The sequence below is a fragment of the Perca flavescens genome, chromosome 22 (genome assembly GCF_004354835.1).
Source record: "Perca flavescens isolate YP-PL-M2 chromosome 22, PFLA_1.0, whole genome shotgun sequence".
In the NCBI taxonomy this organism is placed as follows: domain Eukaryota; kingdom Metazoa; phylum Chordata; class Actinopteri; order Perciformes; family Percidae; genus Perca; species Perca flavescens.
Window position 1 is genome coordinate 8026800 of NC_041352.1, and position 19500 is coordinate 8046299.

At 40.2% G+C, this 19500-nt stretch overlaps 2 protein-coding genes and 1 non-coding gene across 4 annotated transcripts; 2 read left to right on the forward strand and 1 right to left on the reverse strand.

The window, feature by feature from the left end:
• Positions 1 to 1879: 1879 nt before the first annotated feature.
• On the reverse strand, positions 1880 to 13577 carry anks6 (ankyrin repeat and sterile alpha motif domain containing 6). 2 transcript variants are annotated; one of them, XM_028569278.1, is made up of 18 exons: positions 12953 to 13577; positions 11298 to 11519; positions 10996 to 11191; positions 10712 to 10862; positions 9731 to 9775; positions 9364 to 9568; positions 9107 to 9213; positions 7669 to 7820; positions 7276 to 7513; positions 6940 to 6989; positions 6444 to 6638; positions 6163 to 6325; positions 5677 to 5897; positions 4117 to 4309; positions 3831 to 3898; positions 3473 to 3589; positions 2684 to 2780; positions 1880 to 2570 (listed from the first exon to the last, which is right to left on the reverse strand). In XM_028569278.1, exons 1-18 carry the CDS (start codon positions 13279 to 13281, stop codon positions 2521 to 2523), a joined length of 2799 nt encoding a protein of 932 aa, XP_028425079.1. In that variant the 5' UTR covers positions 13282 to 13577; the 3' UTR covers positions 1880 to 2520. The 2 variants fall into 2 exon arrangements, with proteins under 2 accessions (XP_028425079.1, XP_028425080.1); XM_028569279.1 differs by lacking the exons at positions 1880 to 2570; positions 2684 to 2780 and adding an exon at positions 2803 to 2985.
• Positions 13578 to 15552: 1975 nt separating this feature from the next.
• On the forward strand, positions 15553 to 18290 carry rps20 (ribosomal protein S20). Its single transcript, XM_028569861.1, has 4 exons — positions 15553 to 15669; positions 16804 to 16903; positions 17087 to 17160; positions 18066 to 18290. Exons 1-4 carry the CDS (start codon positions 15667 to 15669, stop codon positions 18246 to 18248), a joined length of 360 nt encoding a protein of 119 aa, XP_028425662.1. The 5' UTR covers positions 15553 to 15666; the 3' UTR covers positions 18249 to 18290.
• LOC114549657 (small nucleolar RNA U54) lies at positions 16949 to 17016 on the forward strand. Its single transcript, XR_003691574.1, has one exon. It is a non-coding gene; the product is annotated as a small nucleolar RNA U54 (small nucleolar RNA).
• Positions 18291 to 19500: the final 1210 nt, after the last annotated feature.

The window sequence follows — 19500 nt, forward strand, 5'->3', positions numbered from 1 at the left end:
TTCAACTTTCCATTTGTAAGAAAATAACATAACATTTCTTTATTCAAAGGTTGCATAGTCTAGCTTTAATGTGACTACTATAGCTGAAGAAGTGACAGAACAAGCCTGTAGCTTACAGCCGGAGAATGTATTGCATCAATAGAAGGTTACTGCCATCTTGTGGAAGGATGATGGTTTCACACCAGATTGGATTTGGTTTTGCATAGAAGTTTTTACACAAGCAAAGCTGGACCTGAAACCTGGTTTCCAACTGTTAAACGGGAGCACCAATGAATAGAGTTTGTATTTATTTTGTTTTACAGCATTTCATTTTTGGACACTGATTTTATTTCTGTTTAGTGATTCAATTCCTCATCCAGACTCCTTTTTGAAAGCATACACAGCATGTTTATTCATCTTTCCCGCACACAGTGCCTGAATAAACAGGATATGAGATCAGTGTCATCTCATATTTAACTAACCCATCTCTTGGATTTAAGTGTTAATGTTTTATAAGTACCTAATATTAAGGAATGATATGTTGGTTAGGGCTGGGCGATAGGGAGGAAATCAGATATCACGATATGCCTGACCAAATACCTTGATATCGATATTGCGGCGATATTCTAGGGTTGACAATTGGTGCTTTAACAAAAAATATCTTCACACTTAGATTTTATATAAATAATCATCAGTAATGTGGACATCATGTCTACGTGGGGAAAAGGCAAATAATACAACAGCTGGTAAGTTCAGAAAAGTACATAACTTTACTGTATTGCAGCCTTTAAAACCAGGAAAAGACAACACTTAATGTCATATCACCATATTACGATATCCAAAATCTAAGACAATATCTAGTGTCATGTCACAATATCGATATAATATCGATATATTGCCCAGCCCTAATGTTGATGATATTAATGATGGAGCCAGATGAAAAAACTCGGTGGATAATTTTTGCTCAATACCCCTCCTAATTTATACTGCTCATGAAATGCTCCAAAAAGGTTTTTGCCAATGTCCTCTCATCTCAAGTCCAATAACATCTTAAAACAGTAAAAGAAAATGTATATATATTGCATCATCATCATGTTTATTTATTCATGACAGCACAGTCTTGACTAAAAATCATCTGTTTACATAGTGGCCCATAAACAAAACACATAAAAGCAGTCCAAGAGACTGAAAGGCTAAACAATTGCTTGGCTGATGTCCCACATATTCTTCCCTCATTAGTTTACTTTTTGAGTCATTACATTTAAAAGTCTCAATCACAATATTACTGGCTAGTAGTGCTGTCAAACGATTAAAATATTTAATCGCGATTAATTGCATTAATGTCATAGTTAACTCGCAATTAATCGCACATTTTTATCTATTCTAAAAGTACCTTGATTTATTTTTGTCCCATTATTTTTTTCTCATGTTAATGCTCTTATCAACATGGAAAAGTGGATCGGCTTGCTTTGTGCTTTTGTCGCCTGGCTTTGACGAGGGGGGGGGAGAATTGGCATCAGCTGTGTGCTTGGCCATCAAGTATCAGGTATTTCTGACTGGACGTGCTGCAATGATAGCTCAGTTCACAACCACAAAACACACAGATCACTTTGGTCATGTCAATGGAACCATTTGGCAACTTTTTAAAAGTAAACTTTCCATTCAGAATCTTATTGGCATCCATTTCGGCGTCTCGCGCTCGCCATCCACTCAAAACGTAACGTTAGCCTACTACTCTTTGGCCGGCCTGCAGGCCCAAACAAGTGTGTGTGGCGTGCCGGTAGTTTTGTTTCGGGTCTAGCTAGATCCGGTGTGGTGTTGAAGTTTTCTAACGTTACTAGTTGCAACAGCATGTGAAAAAAACTACAAAGTTTGCTAGGCCAGAAAGAACATTAATCTCGCGATAAAAAAACGTACGCCGTTAAAATGGGTTTGCATTAACGCCGTAAATAACGCGTTTAACTGACAGCACTACTGGCTAGTGTCTGTTTTATTGTATTCTATTGTTATACTCAGAATCTCTCTCTTCTGTTCTACCGACTGACTTTGCCATTTTATTACAAACAAAACATTATGCTGTACTTCTCACATTCTTTTCAGATAAAATTTAAATCTCTCTCTCGGCTCCCTCCCCCACTCTGCTGTGTATTTGATCTTCTCGTCCTACAGAACTCTCTGCGTAACCCATGCGCTGCATTAGCAGTAGACCTGGTAACCGTATCACTGTGGCAAAACAATATCACTTGCCACACATAGTGTGCTTTGTCGAATAGCAGCAGGGCACTAGACTCAGCCAGCCCTGTCACACCTCCCCTGCTGTAGGATCCATAAGAAGAATACTTGAATGCAATTTGTGCCTGGAGGCAGGTTATCAGGGTCTGGTTGGTCCTTTTGCTGCAGCATCCTCTTGCTCTGCTAACGCCGCTAGTTGTCTGGGGACATCCGACGTCCATATTATTCCCGCCTTGGCTAGAGGTCAGCATTTTACTCTTATTTTAAGTACCTTTGGTGTACTCCCTGGTGGGCATCAGGGCTGCTGCGTTACCTTTTGTTGGAGGAACGGACCTGGTGTCTCATCCAACCCGTTGGTGCTGATGATGAAAGGTGGAGAGAGAGAGAGAGGCAGATTATGATGTTGTCTTTGCAAGTACTAGTGCTACAATTTCTCCAGAAGAGTCCATAGCTCGGGTTTTTTGACACTCACAGCGTGGTTGGCCTGGCTGTCGGGGGTTACTGGCGCTGCTACCAAAGGAAGACTGGAAGTTATGGATGGTCTCTTGAAGGATCTGCCTTTCTCGGCCCTGATGACAACCAAGCAACGGTCATTACAAACCAGTTAACATTCTCAGACAGGCAGAGATGAAACTTTTGCTATAATTTCACGTATCACGTGCCTCTGGTATCCACGGTTAGTTGTTCCCTTTCGCAATTTCCATCCTCGTTCAAAGTAATTCTACCTATCTCTGCAGTTTATCGTGATATCATGTTGGGTTGTACTGGGGAAAGCTGGAAGTGGAAAAAATATATATAACCTAAGCCCAGAGATCCCTGGAAACACACCACTTGAAATAGGGCTGCACAATATATCGTTTCTTTATAGACATCGCAATATCAACTGGCGCAATATACATATCTGGAAAGGCACTCAGAGAGTTGTAGTGTTAGTAGGAAGAAAATATCAGCAGAAAGCTGCACTTTAAAATGAAACTGTGGTGCATTTTATATTTAATTCAATGTTCAATTTGTTCAGTAAAAGAATTAGAAATGGTTTCCTTTGGTTTGTTTTAAATTCAACAAGCAATTTGTTGTATTTTAGCAAATACTGAAAGCAGCAGAAAGGCAGAACTGAGTACGCGTTAATATCTGTTTATTTATGGCAAGTAATATCGTTATCGCGATATTCAACGTCATCGCATATTTTCCTTATATCGTGCAACCCTAACTTGAAACGCAGTTCCTTGGCGATGCATGTTATATCTTCAACCAAATGCACCTTTCCAGCATTGAGCTCTGATATGGCAGCCAAGATCTGTTGTCTGGGTCCGTCCGTTTTAATGCCCAGCTCCCGCAGGTCTCCATCTGTTAGTGTCAGGAATGCCTCCATGTCCACCTAGAAGCAGAGAAAAGACTAACGCTGATTAAAACACTGAATGAAACATAATGTTCAATAAATTAGACAAACAATTTTCTGTTTGTTATGAGCACAGAAGGCACAGCAGTTCAGTGATGCAGTTATGGGAAAGCAGTTTCCTTCATGTTGAGAACCCATGATTAGAAACGTATATTGAAACAAAGGAAAAACAGAAGGGAAATATTTTAGAATTCCTTTTTGACATAAAAGATAAGAATACCTCCTGTTCCTCAAATATGGGCTGGTATTTCTCGAGGGACAGTTTCTTCAAAATACTAGACAGCTCATCTGAAAAAAAAGACAAAAACAACATGTAGTACGATCTAAGGAAAAACAATGGCACTCATTGCCAGAGTTTCCACCAGAAGATTCAGTTTGTGTTGATTATTTTACATAATGAGACCGTGGATTATTTTCAAGTTATCAAAAATCCCCTATCATCGCCAATCATTGTGTTAATAATAATTACGCGATTTCAGTTTTGGTTGAAATGCACATGGTATCACCTTCATCGGTTATGGTTCCACTGCTGGAGCCGCCGCTGCTCTTGGAGCGAGGATGGGAAGAGTTGGAGGACAGCGAGTCTCCCGGCCCAGTGGGAGGCTTGGGCGTCGGGGAAGGAGACGGGGTCAGAGTGGGCGACGTGCTCTTGGATGTGGAGGAATTCCCTGACTGAGGTCTCTTCTTCAACTCCATCTTCTACAAAGGAAAATACAAATATTTTCCATGTTGATTGTGCTTAAAAATAATGGATAGGCAGGCAATATAAAGTATAATATCATCAAGTGATGTAGCTTTATACTATGTTATGGAAATGTAGGCTACTTGCTGCAGGCAGAGAGGCCAAAAGAATGAAATCAATGCACATAGCATTGTACCGATCTGAATTAAAATATATGTGATGTGTTTGTGGCATTAATAGGGTTGTGCCGATGGACGATGGAGAGCCACCATCATGATGCCACGCCCCCCCCACCCTGTCAGACACACGCTACTCCTAGTAGACGGGAAATTGACAACTGCGTCGGTCTTAAACTAGCAACAAGCTACGTGCAACTACGATTTTATGTAGGATTTATGAATGTAGGTTAGCAACAGTAGGCTAATTCACGAGGGTGCTATTTTATGTGTGAGCTAATACTGCGCATCTGTTCATGTGCAGAGTTATGTTTCTGCTAATATAACCGAGAATGTAGTTTAATCTCAGTAATGATGGTATATTAGGTTATTACTGTCGCTCTGTTAAAGGAAAACGTTCCACTGTACTGTCGTTATGCAGATCACAGACATCTGATTGAGTCTAGACTTTACAGCACCATAGTTAAGTAGTCAAGTAGGGGTGAAAGTAGAGCTGGGCAATTTATCGATATTATATCGATATCGTGATATGAGACTAGATATCGTCTTAGATTTTGGATATCATCATATCGTAATATGGCATAAGTGTTGTCTTTTCCTGGTTTTAAAGGCTGCATTACAGTAAAGTGATGTCATTTTCTGAACTTACCAGACTGTTGTAACTGTTCTATTATTTGCTTTTACCCACTTACTCATTATCAATTATATCCACATTACTGGTGATTATTTATCAAAAATCTCATTATATCTCATATAATCTCATATTTTGTGAAAGCACCAATTGTCAAGACTACAGTATCGTTGTGGTATCGATATCGAGGTATTTGGTCAAAAATATCGTGATATTTGATTTTCTCCATATCGCCCAGCCCTAGGTGAAAGTAGGTTTAGTTGTAATTTACTGCCCCTACCAGTGGCAGCATGTATACTATCTATTTACAGAGGGCATTTAAATGTATGTCTGATTGTTTCTATGTTAACTGTTAGCCCATAGTAGTAGAAAAAAAAACTCACTGTACTCACTGTAGCCTATATTAACACAATTCAAATTGTGCAGAGGGAATTAATTCCAGCGGTAACTCCGACCTGACCTTTTTTTCTCGGGTAACAGAAACTCAGACCAGTTCACTGACATGACAGGAGGCACTTCTTTAACATTGACTGTTTGTCACAGTAATGACAGAAAGGAAAAAAAAAAAAGCACAGACCCTTCTCGAATGGCTGTCGGAAGCCACGAGGCTGGGGTGGGAGTGGATGTCAGGAAGGCTTATCTCAGGCAGCGGCAGGCCGGGTGCTGTGGGTGGCAGTGACGGTTGGCTCTGTGTCTGGCTGTGCTGTTTGTCTGGAGCCTGGGCCTTCACATCTATCAGGCCTGCTGCTCGCTTCCTCTGGGCAGCTATCTGGGACAGAACACTGTCTGCACTGCCTCCTGGTGGAAGAGAGAGGCAGAGACTACGTCATCTGGTTGCTCATGTTAGCCCTGCTCGATTATGGAAACAATCCTAATCACGATTATTAAGAATTTATTACAAAACGTAATGTGCAAAATATTTTTTGTGATCCAAAATCATAATCACGATTAATTTTAATAATTGCAAAACCCTAGCTCATGTTCACATTGTGTCAGGGTATGTTCGTATTTGTGTGTGTGTGTGTGTGTGTGTGTGTGTGTGCGTGTGTGTGTGTGCGGGAACCTGAACGGTTGTGAGAGTCCCGGTTGATCCCTGCCACTCCGTTGGAGCCTCCTGAGGAGTGGGGGGAGTGGTAGTGACCAGAGTTGGAAGGAGAGGAGGAGGAAGGCCCCTTGGGGATGCTGGGAAACTTAATGGACCTGCTGACCACACGACTGATAGACGTCTGACGTACGTACAGGACAGAAGAGGAGAAGAGAGCAGGAGCCGCATGAATAATGAGAAAACATAAGGATGGGGATTCGCCAGCGCCGCCCCTCTCTCACTCACTCGCAAACACTCACAATATCGGAGTTCCCGCTGCTGTTCAGCTTCCTCTGGGGGGGCATGGGCAGGCGGGGCGCCTCGCTCTTTCCCTCCCCGAGGAGACGCGAGCGGTCCGAGCTCCACGGTTCAAAGTTGGACGGAGGCAGGAAGGGAGGGATCACCGCTTTTAGTTTATCGTTGGGCAGCCGGGTCAATGGCGCACCACTTCGGAGCTAGAGGACATGGAAAATATATTAGCATTACAACGCTACCACTTATAATAATAACCATCAACTTTGTTCATACAGCTCATATTGAAAGAGTTACAAAGTGCAAACCCCAAAGCTTTAAAACATTTAAAATATTATTACACACAAACACAATAACCCAGGGCCAAAGGGATTGCTTACTTTGCAACGTGTTGTTTCCGCCAAGCATGCTAACTTTCTGACATCCTAGACGGTCATTCATTCACAACATGATTGAAAAAACTGTACAATGAATCATAGTTTACATCAAATCAAACAATCCTACCATTGTGGTTATAAGAAAGTCCTCCTTTTCTGACGATGCCCTGCACAGACCTGAAAAAGGAACATACAGTAAGTCACATTTACACATTCCATCGACCACACGTACATATGCAAAGTCAGTTCCGATCAGGGTCTGAACAAAACTGACAACGATCAAAAGCAGCAGCTCGTTCTGGGGCCACACAAGTCCTTTTTTACGCACTGTAAACACTTGTAAAGAGACTCTGATGTGTAAAATCGGCGGGGTTCCCCTTTAAGATAAACATCTGATGTCTGACAGACAATAGTGACTATGCTCTAGAAATGACGATGAATTCATGTGATCACTGTGTCTCACCCGCATCTTTGCTCTTGACCGCCCAGGCAGTGCTGGCGTCGTTCGCCCCCAGGGCAGGGGATGGTGCCAGCGCCCCATTGGACACCGCAGCAGGCTTTCTATTGGCCTTCATCGTGGCATCCAATGAAGTTTCAGCATCGTCTGGAAAAGGAGCCAGGCGGTTGGATGAAAGGCCGTGCCTCAGGGTGTGAGTCAACTTAAGCCGCCGGAACCGATTGGACATCCGACTCCACCAGGACTGGACAGGCCAAACAAGTCAAACATGTGGGAGTCATTGTTCATTTACAGTAATATTATATCAGTACTACATGGTATGGATTTTGTATTCATACATACAGCATGAAGTAACATACTGTTTAACATCATATTACAGTAACAGGACTTTTCCTTTACCTTAAGGCCTCCCTTGTCGTCAGGCGGCACGGGGACGTTGTTGAGGGACTGTCGGCTTTTGGAGCGAGTCATTAAGGCTCTGCCGCGCTGTTTCGACTTGTCCTTGTCTACTTGCATACACACAGATGCTAACAGACGCACCAACTCAGTGTCTGAGAAAATCCAAAGTAGACACGGAGAATATAAATAAGATATACATACAGACACCATGGGAACTACCAAGCATGGGCTGTGTAACAGGCTACTTAGTCATAACTTCATCAAAATATGATTTCAGTCTTCTTTGAAGAATGAATTATGTTAGCAGGCATCTCCAAAAACATATTGCAAACACTGAAGCATGCATAAAAACCTTTACATATACCATCCTTTTACAATAAAAGGCCACCTATGTAATATGACTTATTATTGTGGAGAGTTGGGTTAATTAACAACTATTTATTGTGATTGTTTTCATTATCCATTAATCTAGAACTATTTTCTAGAATAATGGATTCATCTTTTGTTGTGTAAAATGTCTGGAAATAGTGAAAGATTCTCCAATTTTCCAAAGTACCAGTTTTTTTCAATTATTCGAATTGCTTGTTTTGACCAACAACCAACAAATATTCACATTTCAGGAGCTAACACTAGTGACATTTTCTGAATTTTTTATTAAAGACAAAAAAAACGTATACCATTAATCAATCATCACATTTGTTGGAAAGTCATTTTCTACTGAATAATCACATTTTAAATTAGTTGCAACTCTACCATTTACAGTCAATGTAACATCTAAAGGATACAATTCCACAATAGTTAATTTAGTTTTGTAAAAGTATGCTTATGAATCTTTATTGGTTCATATTTTTTTGTTAAATCACAAGTACCTCTACCATGCATCCTAGGTCAAAGTCCTAAGATGACTCCATAACTTGATAGGGTAATGCTACTGCTATTTTCACAAATGATGGACACCTGATATTATTAATGCCGCTATTTATTACAGTTTAATAGGAAGGAACTTTTACTTCATTCTGAGCCCATTTTCCCAACAGGCTGTAAAGCCGCTTTCCAACTGGAGGGATTTTTGCAGTTCCTAGAACATAACGTTCCTAGAACCCTTTTTTTCTCGTGTTTGGACTGGACCAATTTGGGGATTATTAAATTCCTCTCGCTACAGTTCCTGTAACTCTTTCAGCTCCTACTTCAGGGCAAGGTCTTTTCCCTTTTCCGCATAGTGGTGGTTAGATGGCTGTGTTATAATAACAAAAGGTCAGTTCCTATGGCCACTTGGCCAGTGTGAATGCAAATAGAAAAAACAGTTTTGGGGGAGAGTAGTTATTAGAACTATTTAGAAGTGGACTGTTCCCATAAGTACGTTCCGGTAACTACTTGGTCGGAAAGAGGCTGTTACAATTATATTAATATATTATAATGTGATGACAGTGGGGGGTACCTGGGTCGTTCAGCAACATAACCAAATCAAAGGCTGTGTATCCGTTCTTAGCCCGAAGGTTGACATCGGCCCCTTGACTCAACAGGTACTTGACAATGTCTTTATTACTGGAAGGACGAGGGAGGCAGAGACAACAAAAGAGTGGCAAAGGATTGATGATAGTGTCAGCATACATAGTGTATGTGTGCATTGCATTCATGAAATGACTTCATATCTCCACTAAAGTTTACCATAATGAACCACAATGTCCTTCTTACCCGTGATAGGTGGCCTGCATTAAAGCTGTCCACCCATGGACACCATCCTGTTTGTCTATGTCGGCGTTCTTCTCCACCATCAGCTGCACCACTTCTAGCTGACCGCTCACTGCTGCCATCATGAGAGGTGACGCTCCCTCCTGATTGGATGAATTCACCTGAGTAGGATCCTCCTCCAAGATCTCCTTGACTAGTTGGGAATTCCCTGAGTCAACACACACACACAGACACACACACACACAAAAATGCATTTATATGGACTTGATTGTGTTTTTTTCAATCACCTGTTAATCTTACAACCAAAACACAATTGACACCGCAGGGGTCGTCACACTTGCAAGAACATTGAGTATTCAGCTTAACTCACCCAACTTGAGAGCACTGAACACATCTGGTCTTCTTCTATCGTCATCTGTGGAGGAAAAAAAGCGCACGGCTGAAAACAGAAGACAGTTCTGCTATTCTCTGAAACAACAGTACTACTTGGCCAGACTCCAAATGGCTCAGCGTCATTTGTGGCTGGGGGTTATGTAAATAAATACTAGAAACTCAGCCAGACTGATAGAAAAATTGCAAAAGTGATTTTTTTTTCTCGTTCACATGTCGGCAAAACCACTAAATTGTGTTTTCACCTATATTTCAGCACAGCCGATGGCTATATGGCACGACGCTGCCTAAACTTTCATTCATGAGACGGATTTAGCTTAATAGATTAATAGCTTAAGTGTCAAACAATGTAGCCACAAGTGAGCTCTGGTTAAGAGTCTAGGTTTGGTTTCAGAAGTGGAGGTCATACGCAACACTACGTATGACCGTGCAGGAAAACTGAGTTAATTACTGCTGGTGTGAAGAGCTATTAAACATCAAAGAGACTGAGAGCTGTTGGTTTTGCTCTCACATCAGTGTCAATTGCAATGCAAGACAGCAACACACACCGACATTGTCATGTCTGCAAACAGGATAGATCAACACTCCCCCATAGAAGTAGCAAAAGATGCCAGAGCCTGAGGAAACCAGGAGAGTGACTCCGGAAGCTGTACTGGACTATTTCAATATTTTAACAATATTCAACTATATCTCATCTTATTTATATATTATGTAATATATATTTGATTCTGCAACAATTTGTTTCTCTTACATCATATTATAGTATGTAGTATAATAATACAACTGTATGATGATGATGATGATTGTGTAGTAATTTGCAAACCCTTTGTTGGCTTTTTTCTTACATTCAGAATTACTACACACGCCAATGTTAAACCTTGTACGACATGCTTTGGCAATACTGTACTACTTCATCATCATCATGGCAATCATGAATTTGAAAGCGAGAAGGAAGCCTTACCTGTCTGGGGTCGGACAGTGGTGATGGAGTCCAGATAGGCCTTGATGTCTCTCTGTTTAAGCTGCATGGCTAGTTCAAAGGCCGTCTTGGACAGAACATTGACCCTGTCTGGGTCAGCTCCACGCTCCACCAGCTGCTGAGTCACAGCCACCTTCAAAACACACCAACTTTATTTACCAGCTGCAAAGAAGACTTCTTCTACCAGATATAACTGTATGCATTCGCGCTACAACTGTGTTTTAAACCAACTCACATATATCAAGATGTAAATCCATTGAACCCACCTTCCCACTGAGGGTGGCCACCATTAGTGGTCCCCAGCCAGTGGTCTTCTGGGAAAAGTTGACATCAGAGCCCCATTCTAGCAGCAGGCGCACTGAGGCCTCGTGGCCATGCTGAGATGCCACCATCAGGGCTATGATGTCCATGAATTCTCTGCCCCCTCCTAGACAGCCTTCACTACCTCTAAAACCAGCCGCGCTGTGGAAAAACAGTGAGCCAGAAGACTTAAGATGTTATTCAAAGGTAACCTAAATTGAGTTTTGTTTCAGTCTAGGAGTAGGCCTAAAAAACCCAAAGCCCAAACCTGCAGCTGTTGTTGTTGTTGTTGCCGTTTGTGAATGCCTCCGCAGCCACAGCCAGATGATCACAGTCATCAACGTAGGCCCCGCTCTCCAGGAGTAGTTTGACTACATGAGTGTGTCCCCCACGGGCCGCCATAGTCAGAACACTCGCACCTAGCCTGTTCCGTCCATTGATCTCTGCCCCGTTCTCCAACAGGATGTGGGCGACAGTCAGGTGGCCAAACCTGGGTGGAGAAATAGAGAAAAAGTATGAGATAGAGAGAGAGAGAGAGAGAGAGAGAGAAAGAGAGGGTATTAAGTATCTATATCCCCCCTAGTTTAGAACAGTGTATCAAACATGTTACAAATTAATTAGAGCACTCTTCTCTAAGCCAAATTAACTTAGGGTGTTACACTGACGACCGTGGCTGAGAGGAGGATGCTGTCCAGGCTTCTGTCCATCTTGGATAATGTCTCCCACCCTCTCTACGACACACTGGCCCAGCAGAGGGGCACCTTCAGCAGAAGACTCCTCTCACCCAGATGCACCACAGAGCGCCACAGGAAATCTTTCCTGCCTGTGGTCATTAAACTTTACAACACCTCCCTCAGAGAGTCACACACCCCCTCTCTGTAATCATCTCATCTCAAACATAGACAATCACTTCTCTTTTTTATTGCACTAAAATCATCTCAACATAGACAATCATTTCTCTTTTTTTATTGCACTATTTGCACATTAACACTGTACATTTCATATTGTATATATTATTATTGTATATTTGTTTTTATTATATATGTTAAAGGTCTTGATAATATATGTTGTTTTTATTTTTTGTTTGTATACCTGGAGTGGTAACAAAAATAATTTCCCCCCGGGATTATTAAAGTATTTCTGATTCTGATTCTGATTCTGATTTTGATTCTGATTCTGATTGAGAAGGCGTGGTCCTCCTGTCACGTGCCAAGCACCACCCAATTAAGTCATGTCACACTCCATTAATTCCCATGGGATATTCATCAGTTTGTACCCAACATCTAGTACACCTGCTGTGACATGTGCCACGTTGGAAGCAACAAAATGTGATGTTTGCATTACAATCAATGATAGTAGATTTTTGTGAGAATTATGGAATATTTTACATACAACTACGGCATGCCCTGCGTGTGCGCTTAACTGTACACTGAGCACTATGATGAATACGGTAGTTATACCCTCAAGATTAGGACGAAGCCATTACAACCAATATACCAATTTTGACAGACACCAAGACAAAAGCATTACAACATTCAAGTTGAACTCCAGAGTAATGATCTCTCAAAGGTAATGTGTCACGACCATAGGTCACGACACTGACAGTTACAATATTTGGATTAAATCAACATTAGTATACCCTTTGTTAAAACCATGAAGCTGAGAAATATTATTTTTATGATTTAAAATGAACAGAATGTTAATGTTGCTTCCCCAAACTCACGCTAGAATCTGGCAACTGCTGGAAAAAAAAGAAGTTTTTCCTGTAACAGGCAAGACATTTTAAAGAGTGGGTCCCGACAATTTCTACACTGTAACGTTAATGACATGACGAATAAAATCGCCAGATTGTTTAATGGAGTTTGATATTTCCGCATCTTCATACATTAGAACAGTGCATTGAGCTCCAGCCCGCAGCCTCACCTAGCAGCCTGCATCAGCGGGGTCCAGCCGTAGTTGTTTCGGCTATCCACCGAGGCCCCCTTTCGTAACAAAAACCGGACCAGGTTCTCATGACCGCTGGCCGACGCAAACTGTAGGGCGGTGTTGCCCTCCTCGTCCGTACAGTCCACCGGTACCAGAGACAACATGTCCGCGGAACTGCACTCCGACCCCGCTTCTGACCGAAGCCTGCTCTGCCGCCCGGACTCCTTTGAGGCTCCGGGCTCCAGGATCCCCCGGGCGGTTTCATAGTCCCCCTCGTCGCAGGCACGGAAAAGCAGCAGCGAATTAGCGGGGACGCCAAAATTCATCTCCTCATTTAAAGTGTTACTCCGTCTTCATTTAATCAAATCCAGTAAGAGTAGTTTCATCGAAAATAACGGACTCCGACTTTTCCTCTGTCAGTCGGCGGCGGCCTGTGATTGGAAATCATGACGCACAGGGAAATAAGTTTCGTCTTCAAGTCTTCTTCTTCTCAAACACTACACCCTGGGTATCATCTTTTACAATCATAGACTTTCGTAATATCTTAACGCGTTTTCGACAAAACAACTTCTTGGAAGGCAACCGCTGCCCCGGTTCCGTTACTTGTTTGGGAATTTGAAGAGCATCAGTACGTCCACAACACAACATTTGATTTCCGCTTTCATCTTTCAAAAGAAAAGCTTATTATATGCGATGGAATAATTGCGGGGTTTTTTTGCTCAAGGAGTTCCTCAGTATATCAGGACACATCGGATGAGGGGAGAGCCATATGGGGAGAGCTTAGGCTACTAACTGCTGTAACATTTCCCCAGCCGATAGCATACCTTTGAAAAGCGCCACATGTGACAATTGTTAAGCGATATTAAACACAAACAAACTGGCTTGCTACATTCGTTTCACTATTGTGTCATTACATGACTTCCCAAAATCACACATCTTGCAATTTTAAAATCCAATAAATAACACAATCTTTATTCTTAAAGGTGTGTTCCTACAAATGTCGGTAACGTCGCCTAATATTCACAATGTATTTGTCTAATGTTTATTCATGATGTGAGTTCATAATGCTAGCTTACTCATTTCATGAATAGAACGTTTGTGAATGTGTTTTCCCCTTTATTTACATGTGAAATGAATAGAATGCTAGAAAGAGTGATTTTGTTAATTAAACTTTTTTTTTAACGGAAGTAGTTCATGGTTTATGTCTGCCTTGATGATGGGGTTGCACTCAGGATAGGTCTGGCATAACCATTGATGTGACAAAAATGTGTTCTCTGCACTCAAATTGTCAAAGACAGGAAATCACCCAATCCCCACTGCAAACACATAATTTATTAATCATGATTATTACTGATTTTCATACGTGTATCAATTTTTAATTGTAGTCAAGTTAGTCGCCTACTCAGGTTAATATACTTGTTATCTTATTTTTTAAATATTAGCCGGATGTAACCTCACTGGTGGAGCGGGTTGTTGTCATGGTAGTTGTCAAGCGTGTTGAGTGTACACTTTACTGGGGGGCTGGCCACCCTTGCAGAAATATTGAAGCAGAAAAAGTCAAATAACACATTCTAAATATAATCTATTGAAATGGAATAGCTAAAATAAGTTTAAGTAGCAGTTTAAGTGGAAGCACTAAAGGAATGTGAAGTGTAAATTTAAGTGCTGAGTGGAGTCATGAAGGCCTTGGAATTGTCATCTGAAAAGCAAGAGATGAATTGTTTCTTTTTTTTCTATTTTCATTTGTATTGTACAGATTTAGATTGAATCAATTATTGATATGATAATGTCTCTGGCGTTTGAGATTTGGTTCCCCTTTAGTGACTCGTTGTTACAGCCTGTACCCGAGCAATAACACAGCAATCCTTCTGCAATAATATTGTTAAATGTATTTAATACATACTATTCATTTTAAGTCATTAATCTATATTGCTGTAGTTATTGTTTATGTACTGTACATGTGTGTCAATTTCAGTCAAATTCAAGTTAAATGTTAAACAAATGGACACCCTTGTTCTAAAAATCCATAATTTTCAACATGAGTTCCAAAAACATCAATATACATAAAACATATATAATGTTGGTTTGATTCAGCTTGCATCTTTTAAAATGATATCCTACTACTTGTTATTTAATTTAGGTGCTGATACATTACAGTGTATGCAGTAGATGTATTCATGTTTTATAAGTTTATATTTTTAATACATTTTAGCTCTGTATTTTTGTCAGCTAAACACTTTGAATGGCCTACATTGCCACAGGTTTTGCATCCATAATACTTGTTTTTTGTTTTTGTGTAATCTTTTTACCCACTCCTGTTTCAAACTGTTTACACAAGTGACATTGGACAGATCAATAGTGCTATCTATTCTAGTTGTTTATTTATTTTTTGTCAGATCTCGTATGGTATTGTGTGTGCGTCTTTTTTCCTTTTTTTTTTTTTTTACCTTAGTCTATCATAGACTGTTATGGTCATGGTCACATAACCTGCAACACTGTAATCGTAGCCACTAGATGTCGCTGTTGATTATGAATGCGTCTAAAATACTAAAGAAGAAGTATAAGTAACCCGGATGAGCAGTACATATTGAGGAAACTGGCCTCTGGTCGTTCTTTTTCCCTGAAGAGCTAACCACGTTTGTGGCTCCTGTTCCTGGCTCACCGCTGTTCGCTTGAATTTCTCCCGAATAAGTCGGTCAGGAATAATCAAAATGGTATGTGCTGTTTTAGTATAGTATTTTACGACGCTCATTTTGTAGCTAGTAATTTTGTAATTCCCTATCTTAACTGAAAAACCGAAATTCTCGGGTTGTTGGCTAATGTTAGCACCGAAGGCTAATAAAGCTGGAGTAGATGTCCCGCCACAAATCCTTCACAAACTAGACTTATTAATAATAACCTGCGTATTGACAAGTTGTAAATATGTGGCGACATGAAGCATCGTGTTTCCCGAATCTTCAAGACACTCTTTATAATTCGGCATAACGTACGTAAAAGTGCTCAAGCATCTTTTGCTATAGCTAAGTTAAAGCAGTGAAAAAACTAGCTAGCTAGTCTCTTGCTCCCATGATTGTGTCTCGCAAAAAGTCATAATGATAACGCGAAGCCAGATACGAACTTTTTTATGATTTGGAGATTAAAGGCCCTGGAACTTCTTCAGAATTTGGTTACAAATGAGTTTTGACAGTAGCTAGCTACGTTATGTCATTTTCCATGTTTTTGAAACTAGCGTCGGAACAATGGACAGTTGTCACATTGGGTGACGTTAGCTGGCTTAATACGGCGTTTATATGGCTGACGTTACTATTAAAAGTTTTGTGGATAAAAATGGGTGGACATTTGTCCATAGTTTAATTTAAACAGTGTTCGCTAACACTATAATAACACCAAAGCACTTTCTTTCACTGGAGAAGCGGTTTATTTTGATATTAGGCGTGCTAGTTAACTGGTGCTGCGTTTAGGTGCTCAGTTTAGTTCTCCAACGTGTTTTGAAGACCGAAACCATTTAAAGGATTAATTGTATTACTAACCTGAATTTTCAAATGTAACTAACCACAATAACTGACTTAATTTCTTTAGCCATTCAGGATTAACCTCGTTAAATGTAATATGAGCTATATTGGTATCTAAGAAATATCTGACAGTTTAAGTTTTCTTTAATACTAAATCATAAAGTTACACTGTTGCAGCTGGTAATAAGAGTCAAGTTAATGAGAAAATAAGCTATTAACTCTGCTGGGCCTACCAGTAATCTTACATCTGTCCTTGCTAACCTGTGCTGACCCATGTTGTATAAAATCCTGTGAATGTCAGGTTAACCGTTTTGATAACTGTTTCCACACATACAGGCTTTCAAGGACACTGGCAAGGCACCTGTTGAGACTGAGGTCGCCATTCACCGCATCCGCATCACCCTCACCAGCCGCAACGTCAAATCTCTGGAGAAAGGTAACAAAGTTCAAAATAGTTAATGTTGAGAATAATACATGGATGTGAGCTATGAGGATAAATTTCCATCTGATAACCTGTGAAGACTGGATATACGCTATTCTGAGCCATGGCTTTAAAAGCATCGTAGTGTGATTGCTGATTGCTTGTGTTTTTAAGTGTTTTTTTTAATATAATCCTCAGTCTGCGCAGACCTGATCCGTGGGGCTAAGGAGAAGAACCTGAAGGTGAAGGGACCTGTCCGCATGCCAACCAAGGTACTGAAGGACAATGGGCTAGACAAACCTTTTCACATTTACTGCATTGGTATATAAGACATGGATTTGCTGTTGCAATGTACATTGGTGAGTCTCATCTGCCATGTTGGTGTCTGAGGACAGGGACTGACAGGCACTCATCATGAATGATGAGTTAAATGGTAAAGTGGCATTGAAGTTGACAATTTCCACCTATTCAAACAAAATGTATGATTGTGTTATGCTCAATATAAGATATTTATGGGCGAACCTAACCCAGACATTCACAAAATGTCTGTTTTTTAAGACTGAATACACTTGAAGTTATCCACCTAATGTTTCTGCCATGTTTATCACAAAAGCTTTGGCTAATTTTTTATAACCGCCCCTCCTTTCTGCACTCTTAATCTTTGTTATTTACAAATAGCCAGCTTACAGACTTTAAGATGTTATACCACAAATAAACAGGGTGCTGGATGCAAAAGATGTAATAAAAGAAGCATCTGCGCACATCTCTTTTGCAACCCTCCAGTTTATTCTCACAGCTTTGTCAGACCATCATCTGAGGATAATATATGCTATCACATGACAAAAGTAACTACATTTACATACTGTGAATGTTTTTTTTAATAGAGAATTGTTTTTGAATCACCGATTTTTGAATTGAATCTTGAGCCTAAAAATCCATCAAATTGACATTTTCTGAATCATGCACCCATAATGCTTTTATTGGCCTCTGTCAAAATTGCAGTACACATGAAATGTAATGTGACCCTACAGGACTTCTGTACTGCAAAGGAACAGCATGAATGCTGTGCAAATATGGAACTACCACCAATTTAGAAAGATTAGTGGTATTCCTGATTCTTTTTTGGTCAAGCTAAAGCTTTTTTTTTTTTTTTTTTTTTTTTTTCTGCCCCATCCAGACTCTGCGTATCACCACCAGGAAAACACCTTGTGGTGAAGGATCCAAAACCTGGGATCGCTTCCAGATGAGGATCCACAAGCGCCTGATTGATCTGCACAGCCCATCTGAAATCGTCAAGCAGATCACCTCCATCAGCATTGAACCCGGTGTAGAGGTTGAGGTTACCATCGCAGATGCATAAATGATGCAGATGATTCAATAAAGAAATGAATAAGGAAACTGATGTTATTGGGTGGGCTCTTAATGCACTGAGATAACAGGATCTGCACACACACCTAAAACAACTCCTTGCTAATCTGTTCTCTATCTATAAACAGGATTTTAATGTACCCTATAGTACATCACACTGAAAGCTGGATAAGCAACTATTCAAATTGGAGAGCTAAAAATCTATTTGCTGCCCATTGCTTTTAATTTGAATCTACTGTGCTGTTTCTAGGCAATTGCAACACAGAAAAGGTATGTGTGGATATCTGATGATTAAATTCTGTGTGGTCTATTTTAATAAACATTGTATTTATTTGCAGACTGGCCACTTGGTAATGGAGAAAACTATCATTACATGTGGTCAGACTTGTATTAGAAAAGTAAGTTTAGGGCAGGAATAGTGGCCCAGAAGACATTGAGGAAACTAGTTTCAAGAAGCTTTTACAAAATCCATTAATCTGTCAGAAATTGGTTAACTATAAACGCATTCTTAACTGCTTCAACCCGAGAAGAAAGGACCCATTCAATTTGGTATGCTTTTTTTAAAGCCTCTAGAAACACTGAATTTATAAAAACTGCAAAAAAGTCAATTATAATGTTGAATTCCAAAACATAATGTAATAGGAAGCACAGTAAACTGACTCGGTAATGTCAGTTACACAGCCATACCTATCTTAGTTGGCTGACATTAGCTAAATCAGCCACCATAAACTATACTGATTGGTCGTATATGAGACCATATCAGGCCTTAGTAGCAAAACACCTGAGTATATGGAGTTAACAAGGGTTGGTTTTTATTACTTATAAATTCAACTAAGTAGTGTTAATTGGCTGGTGGAAGTCTTGGTATTGTTTGGGTATCAACCCTTGTGTCGTCTTCCCGTCGACCATGCAACTTTTTGTTTTGCTAGGTCAAAATTAAAAATGTCTTTTTCGACGCTTTTTGACATTTTGTCATTGTTTTTCTGACGTTTTTGATCTTTTTTTTTGACATTTTTGTCATTTTTCAAATGCTGTAAAATTGAATAAAACTGCCAAATTCAATGAAAGTAGTGAAGTGATCATTTATTTTACTTGTGAAGAGCGTTGAATGGAACCATCCACGTCATTTTTCTTTGACAATTTGGTTGAAAGAAACCCACATTTCTGATATATATAGAAACTTTGAATATGGGTCAAATTTGATCTGAGGGTTAATAAAAAAAAATTCCATATCTTACTTAGAA